General features: G+C 48.7%; 1 protein-coding gene across 4 annotated transcripts in view; it reads right to left on the bottom strand.

Moving 5' to 3' along the window:
- Positions 1 to 955: 955 nt before the first annotated feature.
- ARID1A (AT-rich interaction domain 1A) overlaps positions 956 to 16,078 on the bottom strand; it is a 70,655-nt gene continuing 55,532 nt past the window's right edge. For 2 of the 4 annotated variants that reach the window (XM_057547414.1, XM_057547397.1), the window contains exons 9-20: positions 14,984 to 15,129; positions 14,787 to 14,896; positions 13,390 to 13,599; positions 10,535 to 10,742; positions 8,903 to 9,035; positions 8,553 to 8,728; positions 8,086 to 8,236; positions 7,853 to 7,999; positions 7,672 to 7,768; positions 6,306 to 7,197; positions 5,810 to 5,940; positions 956 to 4,051 (exon numbers count right to left, since the gene is read on the bottom strand). In XM_057547414.1, coding sequence (XP_057403397.1) covers positions 2,321 to 4,051; positions 5,810 to 5,940; positions 6,306 to 7,197; positions 7,672 to 7,768; positions 7,853 to 7,999; positions 8,086 to 8,236; positions 8,553 to 8,728; positions 8,903 to 9,035; positions 10,535 to 10,742; positions 13,390 to 13,599; positions 14,787 to 14,896; positions 14,984 to 15,129 — 4,132 coding nt within the window. In that variant the 3' untranslated portion in view covers positions 956 to 2,320. The remainder of the gene's footprint in view (positions 4,052 to 5,809; positions 5,941 to 6,305; positions 7,198 to 7,671; positions 7,769 to 7,852; positions 8,000 to 8,085; positions 8,237 to 8,552; positions 8,729 to 8,902; positions 9,036 to 10,534; positions 10,743 to 13,389; positions 13,600 to 14,786; positions 14,897 to 14,983; positions 15,130 to 16,078) is intronic. The other 2 variants (XM_057547403.1, XM_057547412.1) reach the window with 1 other exon arrangement.

Below are 16,078 nucleotides of genomic sequence, written 5' to 3'. Positions count from 1 at the left end.
GAAGTGAAAGGAGTCAAGGATGTTTTTGTCCAAGCGATGGAGTTGCCATTTCCTGAGAAAACTATGGGATAATCAGGTTTCTAGGGGAAGACAGGGCATCTTAGGCATATTCAAATTAAAAACTTTCAAGCAGAGATGTCAAGAAGGCAGCTGAGGGCTACCCTGGTGGCACAGTGGTTAGGAATCCGCCTGCCAATGCAGGGGACACGAATTCGAGCCCTGGTCCGGGAAGATCCCACATGCCATGGAGCAACTCGGCCCACACGCCGCAACTACTGGGCCTGCACTCTAGAGCCCATGCGCCACAACTACTGAAGCCTGTGCGCCTACAGCCCATGCTGTGCAACAAGAGAAGCCACCACAATGAGAAGCCCGCGCACCAAGATGAATAGTGGCCCCGGCCCCGCCGCAACTAGGCAACTAGTCCACACGCAGCAACAGACCCAACGCAGCCAAAAAATAAATAAATAAATATTTTAAAGATTAAAAAAAAAAAAAAAGGGCAGCTGAATGCTCTAGTCTGGAATCAGGGAAGAGAGCTGGTCTGGAGAAATAAATGGTTAAGTTGGAGGCTGACTCCAGATAATAGTCTTTTTAAATATTTTTAAGAAAAACAGAGATCCTCCCTTTGCCAGCTATTTCCAAAAGTTTTTTCCTAGAGTATCATCAATTTCTTTGGCTACTTAAATCCACTTTACTTCAAGAGGCTAACAAGCTTTTTATGCCTAGAACTTCTTCTTGCAGGTAAAATCATCTCTAGAGCTTTCTTGAAGTCAGACTTACACTGTGGAAGGTCAAGTGAATATGGTGCAGAAATGACAGGGTCCAGGATGCCACCATTTAGGGAGAGAGTATACCAAGGGGGACTCGCAAGAACAGGACTAGCTCCTCAACACCCCCAAAAGGGTCAAGATTTTAAACAGTTTAAAAATAAAAAGCTTCACAAACGTCTTACCAAGATTTAATGTACATTTATTCTTAACACGTGGAACATATAGTATAAAGATTTCATACTGAATAAATGATATTCATTAAGCCAAAAAAGGAAAAAAGGAGGAATTTACATCAAGTTTTAGCTACATTGTTTGAAATACAAATATGCAGATTTTATCACTGAAAAAATCTCAATTGTGTTTCTTCATCAGGAACTTCAACTGAACCTAGAACTTTTTCACACCTCGATTAGAAAGAAAACAAAACAAAACAAAAACCCAGAAAAAAATAAACTATAAGTTGATTGGCTGCTGAGACAGCAAGGACTTTTTACAGAGACCTGTACAGCATCGCACCAAGAGGGGCGATGTCTGGCAAGAGATTAAATAGCTGTGTCTCGCTTTGTGCAGGTCACCAACTTGTTAACTCGTCATACTATAAAGGGGTAGCTGGGAGGGGAACCAAACTGTGGGGATCCAAGGGTATGTGCAATGTACAACGTCATATATATACACACGTGGCAGCGCAGCCGCTGCAGCTAAAGGTTAAAACCAGTTCTAAGAGGTGATCTCAGGGTTATTCATACAATCAAGGAGGAGAGAAAGAGGTCAGGGTGTTGTAGGTTCACACATGATACTTTGGGGGAAAAGCCTTTTTTTTTTTTTCTCCTCAACGTTTAACTAAAAACATTTTTAAAAACTACAGCTTGCTGCTGACCCAGCGTTTTCTCTTGTTTCCATGTGAGACATTATTATTACAGTATGTTTACAGTATCAGGTGTACAGTACAGTACATGAAAGGGTCTACACTCTACTGCACAGGCCTCTCCAGTGAACAGGGTTTGTCCACAACTGCGAACTTCTCGGTTCCTGCAAGATTGTGAATGTACAACGATAAACCATACACAGTTCAGCAGTCACCATTTTTGTCCTTCAGGGTTTTTTTTGTTTTTTTTTTTCCTTTTTTTTTTGTTTTTTTTTAAATTTTTTTTAACCATTAAAAACATTATGAAATGTGGCATCCCCTTGATGCAAGGACTGGGAAAGCCATTTTTATTTTTATTTTTTTTTCCCCAAACTCACTGTAAACGACAGTAACTTTGGTTAAAATAAAAAAAGTCTTCTACGTAGGCAGAGCTTTGTCTTTTCAAATAGGGCAGGGTCCTGAGGGGAGTAAAGTGAGGACAGGGAATAGAAAGATGGGGAGGAAGAAGGGGCGAGAAGGAAGAGGAAAGAGAAATAGGAGAGACTTTTTTTCCAAGGGAGAAGCTGGACAGCACAGGGTAAACTGGATTCTGAGGTGGTTTTGCATAAATAAAGGGCAACAGTCAGTTTCTAAGTTCTCCACACACGCACACGCACACAGGGAGGGAGGTGTCCCACGGCTGTCATGACTGGCCAATCAAAAACAGTACATCGCAAATGACTTGTGAAACCAATGAGTTCATCAACGGTGATACCGAGATGTCCAACAGCCGTGACTCGTACAGCGTGAACTCCGAGTGGTTCTCGTCCACCTTGGCCAGGGCCAGCAGTGCACGGGCAGCCCGTCGCATCATGTCCACACTAGTTGGCTCAAAGGGCGGGTTCTGCATGTGGAGCAGGCTGGCCTGGCTCTGCTGGAACTGTGTGGCAGCAAGGCTATCCTCCAGGAAGCCCAGGAGGTTGCCGATGCTGCCTTTCTGCACTGCAATGGCACGGGCTGCCAGGCTGTCACCCTGTGCCAGGTTGGCTAGCAGTACTACAGCCATCTCCCGGCACACCGGGTTCTTTCGGTCACTGAGGAAGCGCACCATGGTGCTATACAACTTCTCCAGGCGGCTGAAGGGGGGTGTGGCCAGGATCAGGTCCACATTGTTGTCCTGGATGCTGAGTTTGCTGAGGGTTTCCAAGACCAGTCTCTGGGGGGAGAGGACGGCGTTGGGGCCCAGGGTGGAGAAGGGGTCCTGGGCTTCAGCTGAAGGGCAGACTGCCCAGTGTAGGAGTCCATCCAGGACAGGCAGGCAAATGCTCTCGGGGTATGGGGAGAGGTCCAACTGCCCCGAAATGTTGGCGAGCGTGACCAAGGTGTTTTCCCGAAGCATCTCCAAGCAGTCCCACCACCACTCCACTTTGTTGCAGCTCACCCCTTGGTCCTGCTCCTCCTCCTTCTCGTAAGTCAGTGGCGCCTGCTTCCGTTCTGGGTGCTTGTGGTGCAGAAGGATGAGCTTGCCCAGGATCAGCAGCAGCCCCGGGTGTTTGGACATCTCGAAGTCGTTGCCTGGTACAAATGACAGACTTCGGATGGTATTGGAGACACAGACGCAGCGTTTGGCAAGGGAATCCTGCCAGTCCAGAAGGGTACACAGTGGGGTCTCATCTTTACTGTGGGGTTCATCCTCTAGGATCTTGATGTTCCGATGGCTCTGTGCTGGGCTGATGCCAAATGGGAACTTGCTGCTTTCCTTGGTGGCCTCTACACTCTTAGCTCCCTCCTCGGTCAACGTGCTAGACCGGGTGGACAACATGTCATCCATAGTGGCTGTGATCCGTTTTTCTGGAGGGCCATCGGTCGGGGGGCCCTCCTGCTCTGTTGTCCCTGGTGTACCCGCTACTGCTGTGACATACTTCCGAGTGACTGGTGGGCAGGGTACATGAGGCCGGGAAGGCAGCAGCTCTGTTTTGCTCTCAAAGTGGGTCTGGATATGCTCAGTGGTGTCCCCCCCACCAATCCGCCAGTGCAGCAAGCCACTGTCAAACTCCTGCACGCGCCCAAGCTTATCTGAGCAGTCCACCACAAACGGGTCATTCTTTTGCACGATCTTTACTGGAAGCCTGTCAAACTTACTAATCAGTTTCTCCTCACTATTCTCTGAGGCGGCTTTGTCCTTGCCCGCAAAGGCCATCTCCTCATCATTTTCAATTACTTCCTCCTCTTCTTCCTCCTCTAGTTTAGGACCTAGAAGGTCTTCCTCCTCCTCCCCCTCCACAGGAGCTGGACTAGATGCTTTGCTGAATCTCCCAGGGTCCAGTAGTGTTCTCTGTCCTGGGTCACCCACCTCATACTCCTTTAAAATGCCAAAGATCTCAATCAGGCAACGTCGGAAATATTCCACAAGGAGCTCTAGCAACCCTGGGAGCTAGAAGAGAAAGAACAGGAAATAAATTAAGGGAGAAAAGTGGGCTAAGGAGAGAATCCTTGACTTGAGAGGCCTGCCAAGGTTTTCTATCTAATCTCCCCTCTTCCCTTCTAGGTCAGATGTCTGTATCACTGGGAGAGTCAGAGTTCTCCTTTCCCAAAGGCCCTCCACAAAGCAAGTCACTTGAACTCTCCTCTACTTAGCACAAAGTTCTTCCTTCTGCCCAAATAATCTTCACACAAGCCTGCCTCAGCAGATGGATCACTGACCAGCAACTCTGCACCTCACCTACGAGTGCCACCCACCTCTCAGCCTCACCTTTCTCAACCAATTTCTGCTTCTCTTCACCAGGCCCAGCTTCCTACCCGTTGGTCACTGCCATTGTCCCTCTTAGGACGCTCTCTACATTCCACTGCCAAGTGGAGCCCAAGGCTAGGCATGATGGGATAACACCTTCCAACACAGTGCAGGGTGGACAGATGTTCATCTGCTCTCTTCCCCAAGCTCCCCAACTTTTCCAGGAGGCTGGACCTCTGTGCATCATGTAACATAATGAGTGGGATGAGGTTTATATTCTCTAAACACTGTTCCAAGCTGGTGCTAGACAGACCCAAATTTCAGCTTAGATCCTGTACAGGCCATTTACTACTCCTAGCAGAAAACATTAATCTCCAGTCAGATTAATCTCTTGGCTAAAGAGTATAGCAGAAAGGAAAAAACAGGGCTTTAGACTTAAAAAAAGATTCAGGTTTGAATTTTGGCTTTTCTAGGAACTATCTGTATGATTTAAACTCTCTGAGCTGTAGCTTTCCTATCTTGCCACTAAAAATGATGCACATTCCTAAAACTTTACAGGGTTGTTCTAACGTCTAAATGGAATATGTCAAGTGCCTGGCTTATGGAAATTGCTCAATCAATATTTGTTCCTTTTCCTTCTCATGGGAAGCAGGCTTTGGATTCAGAAAGACTGCTAACAGCTGTGTGAACCTGGGCAAAGATAAGACTCTGAGCCTATTTACTCATCTCTAAGAGGCCACATCTGCCTCAGAAGGCTGCAGTGAGGATAACACAAAAGAAAATATGAAGTACCTAGCACAAAGTGAGGAGGGCACAGTAAATGGGAACTATTAATAACAATGCCCCCCTAGTCAACTCCTTAACAGATGGGCTGGTAGGTGCTGAGGATGATCAAAAGAAAGAGTAGGATATTGCAGCAGAAACTCTTCCCAGCTGAGAAAACTCCAGGTGCGTGTCTATGGAGAAAAGGTCTGGAAAACCACCTCTGCATTAACTGCCCCCCCCCAGCCTCCGCCCAGCAGCGTGCACTTCTTTACACTTCCCATTCTACACCTTAGGAAAAATGGGATCAAGAAAGACCTCTTCTATTCGGAGTGGATGAAGAAAGAAAGGGAAAATAAAGAAACTGCTCTACTCACTGACAGAGACCATAGGTTCTTCTTGGTAGTCTAGAAAATATGGTGTCCTTACTGACATCAACAGAATCTGCATTTCTTACCAACACCAACAAGTTTCTCTCTCTAAAGTCAATCCTGATTGACTAAATTACACAAATTATTATTGTTCTCAGTATTCTAGGCCCATGGCTGGTGGCAAAGTACTGGCAGAGAAGGTATCAGACAGCAAGTGAGAGAAAGGAGACCATGTTGGCCAGGGTGGCTTAATTCCCTGGTCACTTAGCATCATCTACTTCAAGAAGATCTCAGGCCCTCCCAGTCTTCCCCGGGCTCCTGTACTCACCTGACTGAGGTTGAAAGTCATGATGCTGTTGTCATCATACAGCAGGATGTTAATGGTGTCTAATGCCCACGTGCTCTCTGCCAGCAGCCCAGACTTGAGGGACATCATTACCCGCCATGCCTCCGGGGTTCCTGAAATAAACCTCCACGTCGTCCATCCACCAAGCCCAGGTTGGCAGGAGGCGCCCCCCACCCCAGAGCTGGCTCATCAGTCAGGCTACTCTGAAGAGAACACATGGTGAGAGGCAGTTCCAATCTGGGAGATGACACACATCTGCCCCTCATGGCTTCTAGGCTCTCTTAGGACATCACTGTGTGGCAATTCCTTTAGTAAAGCCTGACATCAGCTGATTTCTTCCTTACCCAAAGTTCTTTGGCTCTATTTTAGTCAACACTGGACCAGATTTTAATTCATCCAGAACATCAGGATGGAGACAGAACAATGAACAAGAGGTAAAGAGGCAGATTAAGCAACCCAATCAAGGAGGTCTCCTTACCGATGTCTTTCATCGTGAGCCGCCTCCTCTGCTTCAACACAGGCTGTGTTGCTTCAACAGAACCAGGTGGGAAGGTGATGTCCCGCCGAATCATAGGGGGCTGCACAGGGGCAGGTGCTATGTGTGAGGCAGGTACTGGGGGACCTGCCTTCTGCATCTTCATCCCAGAGTGCAGGAATGGAGACTTGCTAGGAGAGGTGCGGTTCTCCATTGGCCGGGGCAGGGGAGCAGGGCTGGATACCTGAGGAATGTGATTCTGCATGCTTGGTGGGGGCTGGTAGTTGGATGGAGGGGGCCTTGTCATGGGGGGCACGGGGGCAGAAGGACCATATGGGGGCTGGCGTGTGCCATGGGAAGGCCATGGGCCTTCATGGTTGGCTCTCTGATCCGTGTGCAGCATTTCCTCTGTTCGGTTCACGCCATGATAGGCAGCGCCTTGCGGGGCAGAGCCCGTGCTCTGCCTGTTGGCGTAATTGTAGGTCATGTCATTACGCCCCTGCCACATGGTGCCTTGCTGAGCAACCTCAGCCGATGCCTGTATGGGGCCGCCCATCATCTGCGGTGGCATGTTCTGTTGGGCACTGGAGCCAGGGGGTGCTGAGACACGGTCTCGGCCAAACTGGAATGGAAACTGGTTCTGGGGGCCGCCTGCTGGTCGGCGCTCAGTAGCAGCGGCGGCAGTGGCAGGATAGGCATTGCCATACTGGTTGTACACGTCTTGCTGAGGGGAAGGCTGAGCAGCTTGTTGCTGGCTGGCAGGCTGGGGCTGGGCCGGGGGCAACTGCTGCTGCTGGGGCTGCCCCTGCCCCGTGCTGTACGGCACACTGTACATCTCCCCTTCGTGCCGCTTGGCAGGAGGGCCGTATGTGCCATCCATCGGCCGCTTGTAATTCTAAGACGGGGACAAGCAGAGGAAAGGTTAATACTCTGCACTCAGGGACACAAGACCCACCGCTGCCCAGATGCTACACCAGACACCTGCTGGGCTTACTTCTGCCCCTCTAGAAGAGAGGACACAGACTCCAAGGGAACAAAGGAATCACCTTTATGAGCTATCTTTTGAAGTTGTTTCTGAAAGCAAGAATCATTCTCTATTCCCTCTGGCTCTCCCTTGCTCTAAGTAGAAAAATGTGGAAAAGTTCAAAAATCAAAATAAGGCCTGTTTCTAACCCTTTTGGAGAACTAGAGACGGGACTAGACTCCAAACAGGGAAGAGACTGAGGGCCTGGCTCTTCAGACAGAACCGGCCGTCGGGGTGGGAGAAGAACACCAAAGAATCTAAAGTGGGCTTCACAGACTGCACAACTTAGCCTTCTAACTGGCTCTCGGGGGAACCTGTGTGTCAGCTCACCGCTACCCTCCTCACCTGCTGCTGCTGCTGATACATTGTGGTCTGCTGGCTGGGGAAGGGGCTGCTGGAAGGGGTGCCTTGAGCGGAGAACTGATTGCCATAGGAATCATGTCTGGAGGAAGGAGAGAAACAGAGGATCAGGGTGGGAAGTGGGGAAGCCTGAGCCCCAGTGGCACTGAGACCAGGCTTTACTTACCGTTGCTGCTGCGGCTGCGGCTGCGGCTGCGGCTGCGCGGGGTAACGGCTAGGAGAATACATCCCCGAGTCTGGGTTGGAAGGCATGAGATTCGGCTGTGGGGCTGCAGTGCCCATGTTTCCCTCGGGTCCTATTCCGGGCTCCGTCCTAAACAAAATTGGAGAAGCAGGTTGAGTCCATGATAGCTGTGGGGTGCTGGTGCGGGATGGGGGTGGGAGGTGGGGCGTGCTTACCTCACTCTGTCATAAGGACCTCCATAGGGATAGTGCTGTCGCGGTCCCATTGCCACATTTCCCAGCCCAGGGCCGGCAGCTCGACTGTAGGGGTCCCCCATCCCGCCGTTAGGGCCCTGACCTGAGGACATGAAGGGATCACTCCCTGGAGCTAAGAGCAAAAGGGAAGACGGTGAGCAAACTGGTTGGTCAGTAGGTCTAGCAGCCTATACCTTGCCTGCCCCAAAGACCCAGGCCCTCTTCAGAGCTCAGGTTTGTTCCAACTAACAGGTCTTTAACAGAGATCTAAAAAGGCCCCAACCAGCAAAGAAGACATATTTATAAAGGGATGACAAGGTGAGGCCAGGGAGAGGGAGACAAGAAGAGAGGGTGGCTTGACAAGAAACCTTAAATCACTCTCAAGATTACCCCCCGCCACCCACAATTCCCCTGTCCTCAAGGACGTAAGGCCAACAGCAGTTGGTCACCTTTCCTCATGCTGCCATAAGGATCCTTATTTGGCTCGTAGGACATGCGCCCCATCATGTCAGAGGTATTCATACTGGGCTGGTACCCAGGGTTTGGAGTCATGGAATTCCGCTTTTGGAATGTGGGGTCACTTCCATCAGGAAAGGCATCCTGGATCCCGACCGAATTGCTCCTGCTCCAGAGTGAGGAAAGCCAATTAGACCCCAAATAAAGGAATTCCTCCGATAATGCAAGGCACATGGGAGTCACTGGTTGGACAGGCAGAGCGGGGACCGCCCTGGGCTGCACAGGAGCTCATACACTTCTGTCCAGGGCCCCCCAAACCACCTGTCGCTGCTCCAGGCCTTACCTCATGCCTGGCAAGGGGGGGATCTGGCTGTGTGGTGTGGATGCTGGAGTTGGTGGCTTCAGGTCTCCCCCTTCTGCCATGGAACTGCTGGTTGACTGAGGTGTCTGTGGCCCCTGCATTGACCCTGATCCCGCTGTGGACAGAGATGCAGGGTGAGCAGGAAAGTGTCTAACTCTCACAGCAACACACAAATGCCCTAGGATCTCTTTGAAGCAGATCGCTATAAGGCTAGAACTAGGGTTCTTTAAGACCTAAATAACCCTTCTCAAGAGAGGATCTGCAAGGCCAGTAATAAAGAAGGAAAATAGAGAGCGCTATCGCTTTTTGCGGCTGTTCACATTTGGAGACCAGGAGTGGTGTGGCGATGCCATCAACATGCTGGTGATTCCTTGAGTCTGTCAGCTTCCCTGACTACTTTTCTTTACTTCCCCCAAGGACCCTACCTAACCTATTACACCTTGTAATGCTGGTACACAAGCTCCCAGTAAGAGGCCCTGGAATGCTGGGTGGGGAGGTTCCATCTTGCCCCAAACCTGCAGAACACTGTAGGAGCCCAGGAACTCCTATTCTCAAGCATCTAACCCAGTGTCACTGTGCAGTTTCAAATGTTCCCTTAAGCTGATGAGCACAGAACTACCCATAATTAATGTCTCCATTAGCTACCATTCCCAGCAGCAGATATCCCACTGCTTAGGCCTCCCCAGCTGATGAGTCATCTCAGACACTCACTATACCCTCAGAGGTCAACACCAGGGCGCATGTGTTTACACCCACCTTCTAGGAGCCCTGGCCTTCTTCCCTCCCCATGCTTGTCCAGGCCCCATCCTCCTCTCAGAAAGGAGGGTGGGCAGAGGCACTCCCAGCAGAGAGCTCCATTCATGTTCCCTCCCCACCCCCTCCTTCCCATTCATTACCATCTCAGCTCCCTGGGGAATTCAGGGCTCTAGTCTGAGCTGCATTCTAAGGCGCTGACATCAGTGAGCCAAAGCTCCCAGATGGCCCTGCCTCACTGCTATTTGTCAGATTTCCCGACTCCTTTGGTGTCCCTCCCACTCACTAGTTTACAAACATTTGGCAAGATGCCAGGTGCACAATGAAAATTAAAACTTAAGGGCTGCTGCAAACTATCTCCCAAGGGAGTCGCCACTGCCCACTCTTTAGTCTGCCAACCTGTTAAGCTCTGTGGTAGGACAGGGCAAAGCACACATCCCTGGTGGCAGGCACTGGTGAATAAGAAACCTGGACCCTTGAATGCTACCCTTTTATTTTTTTCATTTTTTTAAAACATCTTTATTGGAGTATAATTGCTTTACAATGTTGTGTTAGTTGCTGCTGTATAACAAAGTGAATCAGCTATACATATACGTATATCCCCATATCCCCTCCCTCTTGCGTCTCCCTCCCACCCTCCCTCTCCCACCCCTCTAGGTGGTCACAAAGCACCGAGCTGATCTCCCTGTGCTATGCGGCTGCTTCCCACTAGCTATCTATTTTACATTTGGTAGTGTATATATGTCCATGCCACTCTCTCACTTTGTCCCAGCTTACCCTTCCCACTCCCCACGTCCTCAAGTCCACTGAATGCTACCCTTGAAGGGTGAGCCTTGGTGAGGCTGCTCACCCAATCCTTACCAGGAGAGGGAGGCTGGATCTTGGGCTGGGACTTCTTGGAATCAGCAGCTGCAAAGATGTCTGGGGGAGGGTCTTCTCCCCGTTCGATCTTGCACTCAAAGGCATAAAGACATTGGATGTACTGCTTTTTCAAGGAGCTGGCAGCACTGCTCGAGGTGCCGACATTGAGGTTGGTCGCAAGTTCCCGCCATTTTTTGTTCTTGTTGACCTGTACAACCAACCAGAAGAGTTGGGGTACATCTTCCATCTGGTCTTCCTGCCCACATACCCCAAACCCCATCAGGCTACCAGGTACTCATCTTGTGATATCACAGTTCTCAGTTAACCACAAAAGTTAACCTTGCTTGGTGGAGAGTCCACAATAAACATTAAATCCATGGCTTCCCTCTACTCTCAGCAGGTTTTATCCACAGATCACTGCAACTGTCAGACAGTGCTTATTCAAAATAGGGCAAACTTTACATCATTATTAGAGAGAATGGAATTCAGAAGGTATGGGCTTTCCTTTACACAAGTGTACTGATGAGAAATGATGTGCAAATCACCATCAGATCCAAATCATATTTTAAATGCTCTGATAAAAACTAACATTTTATAAAATGGAGACGTGTGGCAATATCAGCGACCACCCTGCTTGACTTTTACTTTGTCAAACCGGGGGTTTTCATATCTGATTTTTTTTCTCAGTGTGGGGCTCCTTGCAGATTTGATATTCTTGCATCACTGCTCCCTGCATCTCAATGACATAACTACAAGCCCCTTTCCCTCAGCACTGTCTTGATTGTCCGGGAGATGCTTCAGGCCCTATGACTTCTTTGCCCCTTCCCAGCGGCCGGCCTACAGTTCTGCCTCCTCTCCTCAGCTTCAGCACACACTGAGCAAGACCAGTCCCCCAGTCCCTACACTAGGTCTATCTGCTTTAGCCAGGCAGGTCTCCTTCTTCACGTATTCTTTTTTTTTTTGGCCGCGCTACGCGACATGCGGGATCTTAGTTCCCCAACCAGGGATGGATCCCATGCTCCCTGCAATGGAAGCGCAGAGTCTTAACTACTGGACCGCCAGGGAAGTCCCCTTCATGTACTCTTATGTTTATTCATCCACCATGTGATAAGCCTGTCTCTCAAGGTTAGAAACACTGGCTTCCCAGTCCCAATCCACGAGGAGTTCAATATGTTTTGATACCTGCTGGTCTGGTACCTGTGACACCAGAGAAGAGTGATAAGGAAGCAAAGAAAGGAACAACCTAGATGAACACTTCCTAGAGCAGGCAATATCTGAGCAGAGTCTTGAAGGTTGGAGGTGGCACTGGTAGGGTATACTCCAGACTCTTTCCCATCAGCATGCCATCTGGGCCAGTCAACTGGAATGGCCCCCGCCTCTACCTAAACCCTACTGATCCTTCAGAAAAGCTCAGGGCTCATCTTTTGCCTTCTTGGAGCCTTCAGAAACTAACTTGTAACAGCACTCTTTCTCCTCTGAACTCTGTCTTTAGAGTTCAATCACATCACTGCATCTAAAAGGTTGGCAACCTTCTGCAAACTGGAAGACAGACCCAGGCTTTGGGATTCCCTCTATACCTCATCTTAGGTCCAGTGAATCCAGAAGCCCACACAATCAACAGTTTGCCAAACCTAACCCAATGCCCCCTTTCCCTACAGGTAGAAGAGCCCTGACTACAAGAGCTCAATACCAGGGAGAATGGCAGGAATGAACCCAGGGTCACCTCAGAAGCCTGCTGTGGCTCGGCTTCCCACGCTCGTTACGTGGTGGTGTGCACGTGTCTTGTTTTATTTTGTTTTCCTTTTGTGGGGGAGGGGAATAAAGCCTGAGGGAGAAGGAATTCATAACTGACTGTTGGTTGGCTTCATTCCAATCATTTTCTTTTCTGCTGGTGACAGCTGTTTTCTCTTCTGATTTAGAAGGTTTGGAATACACCCCTCCCCACGACGCCTCCCCCTGAGCTCAGCCACACACTCAGATTCAACAGCAGGCTCCTGGTATGATGACTACAGAACATACATAGGAGGAAAGTTTGCAAGGCACAGTGGGCTGTCTGCCAGCGTTGCCTCACCTGTTTGACTCCTGGGTTGAGTGTAAAACAAAGATATAAGTTATTAGGGCAGGCCCAAGGCTCAAGGTGGTGCTCAGTTCAGAGGCTTCCAGTGGAGATTAACCCAATCACTTAAGTCTCCCATACAGAGTGACTAAACACAATTTCCCACCTACTTCTTCCTTCATAAACTATTTCTATTTAATAGCTCCTGAAATTCCATCTCCATTGGGAAGCTTTCTAGAATGAAAGAATCAGCAACTACTCTGGCTTCCCTTGTACCATCTTGTAGACCAATTTATGTGGCAGAAATCTTGCTGAAAGCTTTGTTTGATTATCCCCAGCTTTCGACAGTCTTAACAGGATACACACTGTCCCTACATTACAAATAAGAAAAACGAGGGCTCAGAGTAGTTTTACACCTTGATTAAGGTCACATGTATCGTAAGTGGCTAAGAAAGAATTCAAAACCAGACCCATCTCTGAACCTTGCCCTTGTCTACTACTCCAAACTGCCTGCCATGGAATCAGAATGCCCACAGACTTGCCCGATTTTTGCAACCCAGGGGGACTCTGGACACATGGTAAGTTAATGCTAATACTTTACACTACCCACGGAGGTCTCAGCCTCCTCCCTTTGCCTTATCTTCTGGAAGGCCCGAGCTCTCTGGTCTGTCAGTATGTGACTCAGAGAGCAGCAGGGGAGGGTGATGTGCCTGCGGGATGCATGGCACCAGCGATGCCACTGAGTACCTAGAGAGAGGCTTGTCGCAACCACAGGGGAAGCCAAGTGCCAGGCACTCACCTGAGTCAATCCACCAATTTCCTTCACAGACACATAGAGGCGGTACAGGTCCAGAGGTTTCCTACCCACAGCAGGCAGATTTGTCATGCCCATGGCCTTCTCCTCCGTGAAGGCCAGATAACGGTCCACCCACATCTTCCTCTCAGGCTCACCACCCAGCTCATACAACTTGGTGATCTTCTCATTGGTTGTAGTAGAAGAACTGGATTTCTGAAAGGGGCAGGTCAAGATTCTTAGGAACTGGTCAGATTCAAAGCCTATGCTAGGGGTCTTAGAAATCCCTTGATTAGGGCAGCGGTAAAGCTTCTCATTCTGGGGTGGTCACTAACATCTGCACTGCCTTCACAAAAACCAAAAGGGAGCTAGATGTTCCTGTAAAGAAAGAAAGCTAACACTGCTTATATATGTTATGTATTGAGTGCTGTGCTAGAGGCCTTTATACATTAGGTATTATAAATTATTCTTCTCTTAAAAGATAAGGTAGCAGGCACAAGGAGGCCATGCCTAAGATCTCATAGCTCTTAAGTAGCAGGACTGAGAGTCAAACCCTTGTCCACCTGACATCAATGTCACTACTCCCATACTACTACCCAGGAGCCTGGACACACTTTTACAGACTGTTTCAGAGAACTCAAGAAACACAAAACATGACCTTGAGACAGACAACTGACTAAACTGAAAATGAACTCTTCCTCCTCTCAAGAAAGGAAGGGTCCTGCTTGAATGGCTTTGGATATCCTATCCAAGACATGAGGATGACTAAAAGAGTCTGGAAGCCAGAGGTGAACGTCCACAAGAGGTGGCAGCTATGATTTTTATTTCCCCTACTTTATAAGCTGGGGAAAATGAGGTATGACAAAGGGCCGAAATATTTTAAATGACTTAAATACTGAGCAGGTCCCCAGAATGCCACACAGCCCAACCAATCGCACACTCAGGACCAACCTAAGAGAGGCCAAGGACCCAAACCCCACCTGCCTCGTCTCCCACTTTATAGAACGTAGGGCACCAACCATTCCTGCTGTTCTGAGTAAGGTCCAGGAAGAGAAGAACTAGTGCCCCATGGCATACACCATCTATCAGCGCATAAGGACAGGGGTCACAGTTTCAGAGAGAGCAGTGCAGAGAATTCTACTCTGCAGGTCTGGCATTTCCTCCATATCAGACAGCTGTGAGAACATGTTATTTACGTTAGGACCCCTTAGGCTAATTCAAACCTAATTCAGTGAACTATTATCCTGGGACCCTTCATGGTAAGAAGAGGCGACAGCACCCTTTTCCAAGATTATCTAGTTGGTGTCATAAAAGGCTGGAATCTAATCACCCTCTCTTCTTTTTCCTTCCCATCACTGAAAGGATGGGACAGAAAGTTGAGGGGTCAAGATATAAATCATTACCTTGGATTTAGATTCCGTCTTGGGTGTCCCATCTGCCTTGTTGTTCATTTTGGTGGCTGGAGTTAACTTGACATCCCCAAGACCCATCATCTCTGGGCTGGCTGCCATCCCTATAAAAGAGAAAAATGTCCAATAGGTTGGTGACATGAAGATCACTTTGGAAGAAATCCCTGGGGTGAACAATGACTAGGACTTACCTGCTGAATTGTTGGCCATGGTTCCACCCATGGGATATGGGGGTCCCTGAGGGTTGATCATGCCAGCCATACTATTAATCCCTTGTCCATAGGGAGGTCCAGTTCCCATTATGCCCCCTTGATTCATATTGGGGTAGCCTGGTGGCCTGAGGAAGAAGATGCAAAGCGTGAGAGAGAGACAAGAGTTAGAGACACTAAGCTTTCAGATTTGGACTTGAGCTAAATAGGGCTGTGTGAGCCAAGATCATCTAGTTAGGCTTACAAGGAAAAAGTTTATGGCTCCCGCAAACCACAAACATGCACAGAGATATTCTTATCTTCTACCACCCACAAACGGTTCTAAGAGGGTTCAAGCTCCCAAAAGGAAATCATAGCTCAATTTTAAAGGATACACTCCTTGAAGAATGGAGTCTTACGGTGTCTCTTAAATACTGCCTCCTTTTAAGGCATCTCCAAAGTCAAGCTGTGTTTGCATTTAAGGGCCCTCACTATGGCAAAAGGCCTAGATTAAATGCTCAATTTTATTACTCTTGTCATGTCACTCCAACCAAACTCACAGCATGGCACCTGTAGGGGCTTTGCATTCTTTATTTTATTTTATTTTAAAAATTATACCTCAAAAAACCCTTATTTATTTATTTTTTGGCCGCGTTGCACGGCTTGCGGGATCTCAGTTCCCTGACCAGGGACTGAACCAGGGCCACGGCGGTGAAAGCCCAAAATCCTGAACACTAGGCCACCAGGGAACTCCCCTTTGTATTCTTTCTTGATGGGCCTACTGCAAACTTTGTGCTTCCCTCATTCTGAAGTACTACCAAATCCACCTTTTTATAGTCAATCACCCTATTCTACCGTGGTTCATCAACATCCCAGGAAGAGTCACTTTAAGAACTGTAGGCACCAACAATGGGGTACACAGACGGAGTCCTCAAAAACAGTAGAATCACAGTTACTGAAGTCAGTGGCCAAGGAAGAAGAGATGAATCTTGAAGTCATTAAACCAAATCACATGAGCCTTCTGCACTTTTGCACCAGAGTCAAATACACAGGACCACACAGAAGAGTAGGAGAAATGGCAAACCACAACCTCACCAT

This window comes from Balaenoptera acutorostrata, chromosome 1, assembly GCF_949987535.1.
Source record: "Balaenoptera acutorostrata chromosome 1, mBalAcu1.1, whole genome shotgun sequence".
NCBI classification, from domain to species: domain Eukaryota; kingdom Metazoa; phylum Chordata; class Mammalia; order Artiodactyla; family Balaenopteridae; genus Balaenoptera; species Balaenoptera acutorostrata.
The sequence above is the reverse complement of the archived record's forward strand: the minus strand, read 5'-3'. Positions and strand labels throughout refer to the sequence as shown.